This window comes from Miscanthus floridulus, chromosome 7 (assembly GCF_019320115.1).
Source record: "Miscanthus floridulus cultivar M001 chromosome 7, ASM1932011v1, whole genome shotgun sequence".
In the NCBI taxonomy this organism is placed as follows: Eukaryota; Viridiplantae; Streptophyta; class Magnoliopsida; order Poales; family Poaceae; genus Miscanthus; species Miscanthus floridulus.
In genome coordinates, this window is record NC_089586.1 from 13,372,638 (window position 1) to 13,376,488 (window position 3,851).

Sequence of the window (3,851 nt, forward strand, 5' to 3'; positions counted from 1 at the left end):
TGCTGTGCAACAGGGGCCTACCAACCTATTAGGGTTGGACGCCCCCGATCAAGGCGCAGAGATAAGAATCCAATAGGTCATTGGGCCTATTGGTGGAGATCGACTAACAGTTCCATCCATTATCCATCGTCGACTAAAACAGCCCAGCCCATAAACTCGTACGGCCTGGCCCATCAGAAGAGAAGAGAGCTGAGCTGGCAATCCTCCCTCCCTTCCCCACTGTCAGTGTCAGTTCTTGTGCTTTTTTCCCTTGAAAAGAAAAACTGCCACTGCCAGTCAGTTCTTCTTCCTTCTTCGCCAGCGGTGGCTGCTCTCTCTGACTCTGAGGCGGCCCGGCCCCGGACCGACGATCGAGACGCCGGCAGCCAGCGGTGAAGCTAGCTCCGTCGACGATTTGAGATTTCCTTCCCGGTGCCCATAAACTCGTCTGCACTCGCACGTGCGCCATTGGTGGCCAAGCTCCCGGATCGACTCTTTGCATGCAGCAGTGCCACCCACCATGCCCATTTCCTCCTCAGCTTTCTTACCAGTGTAGATGTCCTGCCATTGCCGAGGAGAAAGCTGGTTTCAGGACTTCAGAGGGACGCAGAAAGCTGGGCCATTTGCTCACGCAAGCCCTGTAGATTTGCGTATCTGATCTCAAATGTGCTTCCAGATATTTCTTTCCGTTTTTTGTTTGATATAAGAAATGGAGATTTCTAAGCTTGTGCCATAAAGCATGAGTAGTAGTAACATAAAATAAAATACTCTCTTGAAAATCTATACTACAACTAGAATGCATTAATTAATTAATTGCCATAACATCCACTACCCATATAAGAACAAAACACATTCTTTCTTTTTTTATTGTGTTCGGCTGGTGCCCTTTGATAATTCAACAGTGTTCAGACTAGCCGAACGCGCTGAAACAGAAGATCATACTGTAGCCGGAGCATCGAACCTTCCCTTTGCAATGAGGAGGAAGAGGGCGGCGTCCCTTTCGCCGGCGCCAGCGTCGTCGTACGCGAGCGCAATGCGGCGCCTCCGCCTGCGCCTCCCTCTCCTCCTTCTCTTCACGATCGCGGCCGTCCTCTGCCTCCTCTTCTTGCCCTCCCGGCGGTCCCCGCCGCCGGAACCGCCGCTCCCCTGCGGCGCGGCGCCGTCCGACTCGACGGCGGGGCGGTGGGTGCCGACCCCGGAGCCCGTGCCGGCGCCGCTCTACACCGCGTCCTGCCCGTTCCACCGGGGCTCCTACAACTGCCTCCGCAACGGCCGGCCGCCGCTGGCCCCGCTCTCCTGGGCGCCCGCGCGCTGCGCCGGCGGCACCGGCGTCGTCCCGAGGATCGACCCCGCGGCGTTCCTCACCGCCGCCAGCGGCCGCCGCGTCGGCCTCGTCGGCGACTCGCTGTCCGAGAACCTCGCCGTCGCGCTGCTCTGCGCGCTCCACTCCGCCGACCCCGACGCGCGCAGGTGGAAGCGCCGCGGCGCCTGGCGCGGAGGGTACTTCCCCCGGGCGGACGTCACCGTCGCCTTCCACCGCGCCGTGCTGCTCGCCAAGTACACGTGAGTCAGTGCTTGTCTGCTTGCTTGCTCCTCAACGCTGTTGCTTTCTTTCTTCCTGCATCTGGTTTGTTTAGACAGCAATCTTTTTCACTTTTTGTGATCAAATATGAAGATTTAAGAATTTGCAAAATAGAATCATGAAGCTCACATGGTGGTAACTAATGATACAAAAGGTGGCAGCCAGTGGAGAACCCGGAGGAAATTCAGAAGGATGGGAAAAAAGGGATTTACAGAGTGGATGTGGACATTCCTGCTGATGAATGGATAAACGTCACAAAGTTCTATGATGTGCTAATTTTCAACACCGGGCACTGGTGAGATTGCTCTTCCCAAACTTGCAGGTTTTCTTTTCCTTTTTATGTTGGGCCATAGTTTGTCCATGAGTAATGTTCCTATTGTAATGCTTGACACATTTGTCCATAATAATCACAGGTGGGGGACATACAAATTCCCAAAAGAGACCCCCCTTGTTTTCTACAAAGATGGAAAGCCGATCGAGCCTCCGCTCAGCATTCCGGACGGCCTGAAACTAGTCCTCAAAACCATGGCGTCTTACATCGACAGGGAGGCCCCGAGCACGACGCTGAAGCTATGGCGCACGCAGTCGCCTCGGCACTTCCATGGCGGCGGGTGGGATCACAACGGCAGCTGCGTAACCGACAGACTCCTCAAAGAGCACGAGGTACCATTACTACCATTCTGAATTTCTGATTCCTGACTGACGGGGACATCATCAGCTAGCTGCTGTTTCAGTTCCAATCCTGCATTTCAAAATGGTGAATTTTTTGTTTGACTCATCTTGGTGGGTGCAGCTAGACTCTTGGTTTGATCCGCGGTTCGGAGGCGTGAACAAGGACGCGAGGACGGTGAATTCAGTGATCCAAGAAGCGCTGGCAGGGTCTGGGATCCGGCTGGTGAACCTGACGTACATGAGCGAGTTCAGAGCCGACGCCCATCCGGCGACCTGGCTGGGGAAGAAGGACGCGGTGGCTGTGTATGGGCAGGACTGCATGCACTGGTGCGTGCCTGGCGTGCCGGACACTTGGGTCGACATCTTGGCGGCACAAATCTTGCATTACTTCAAGCAGCTGGGGAAACGCTGACGCATGGTTGCTTTTCAGTGAACGAAGTTGTGATCACCGGCTCGATCTGCCGTCACTGCTTTGCAAGTGTGGTTTCTTTCAAAACGAAAAGCTAGCCCAAGGTGATAGACTGATAGCTGAAGAAATATGATTTTAGTGCTAGAGACGAAAACGGTCGAAAACGATCCGAACGAGTCGTAAACCGTTCTCGTTCATATTTTTCCCCAAAATTGAAATCGAATATGATATCACAGAAAAGATATAGTACTGTTTGGTTTTATAAAACTCTGTTTGGTTACATGCAGCAATGTACAAGATATAGTACTGTTTGTTTGGTTGCCTATACACACGCAAGATTTTGGTTACCTCATGCAAGAGGGGTGACAAGACCTCCTACTATCCAATGCCAAGTACATTTCATAGCTGGGAACTCCTCCCTGAAAGCGAGGGATTATGCGGCAATAATAGACTGATTCTGATGGAGCATATTATTATAGAAGAACTGTCACAGCCAGTAGGATGACATGCCCATGAATCTAATCTACCACACGCACACGGTCAAAGGCCGGCGGTGAGAACACACGCAAGGGCCCAAGGACCAATTCAAATCTGCCTGCCTGCCTAACAGGCCCTACAATTACAGTGCAGTCCACTTGCTGCGACACCCTGCCTGGTGCCCAAAGATTAGATGCACCAACCAGTTAACTGAAGAATCTGCTGTTTACTCCAGCCCTGTACAGCTGCATGGACTCAGGGCCACGGGTAGAGGGCTTAATCTCAGTGTTTGCAGGTCGCCTTCCTTTGCCTTTTTCTTCCCACCAGAAAGAGAATCTGCCTGGAGCTTACCTTCCCGGATTATAACGAGAAAGACAGATGGGCCTGGCACCAAGGATGTCATTTTCGCTCGAACTTATCAGCCCGATTTATCAACCATGATACAATGATTTTCTCTCACAACAAAAAAACATCAACCAGTTTATCAGCCGCAAAAATCATCAGCCATCTACAGGTACTAGGCAGCAATCGAAGATAGAATGGACCTAGTGAACTTAGCTATACTAACTTGTGAGCTTCGACATCATAGATTAGAGAAGCTAGATCACTGGCAACACTGTAAACACAGAGGATATACCTGCAAATACGAACATAGAGGTGGAACAAGTAAAATATAAAGGAAGGAATAATATAGACATGACACGATAGTAATTAATATCGACACTCACGTGT

At 51.6% G+C, this 3,851-nt stretch overlaps 1 protein-coding gene across 1 annotated transcript; it reads left to right on the top strand.

Annotated features, from left to right (window-relative positions):
• Window positions 1-952: 952 nt before the first annotated feature.
• Window positions 953-2,774, top strand: LOC136466546 (protein trichome birefringence-like 12). The gene is made up of 4 exons (XM_066464988.1): window positions 953-1,542; window positions 1,716-1,856; window positions 1,975-2,224; window positions 2,355-2,774. The coding sequence occupies exons 1-4, from the start codon at window positions 953-955 to the stop codon at window positions 2,643-2,645; spliced, it is 1,272 nt and encodes a 423-aa protein (XP_066321085.1). The 3' UTR covers window positions 2,646-2,774.
• Window positions 2,775-3,851: the final 1,077 nt, after the last annotated feature.

Excerpts from the sequence above, each read along its gene's own strand:
- LOC136466546 (XM_066464988.1), top strand. The coding sequence starts at position 953 with ATGAGGAGGAAGAGGGCGGCGTCCCTTTCGCCGGCGCCAGCGTCGTCG. Across the intron at positions 1,543-1,715 it reads GTGCTGCTCGCCAAGTACAC|GTGGCAGCCAGTGGAGAACC; the intron begins GTGAGTCAGTGC and ends ATGATACAAAAG. Across the intron at positions 2,225-2,354 it reads GACTCCTCAAAGAGCACGAG|CTAGACTCTTGGTTTGATCC; the intron begins GTACCATTACTA and ends TGGTGGGTGCAG.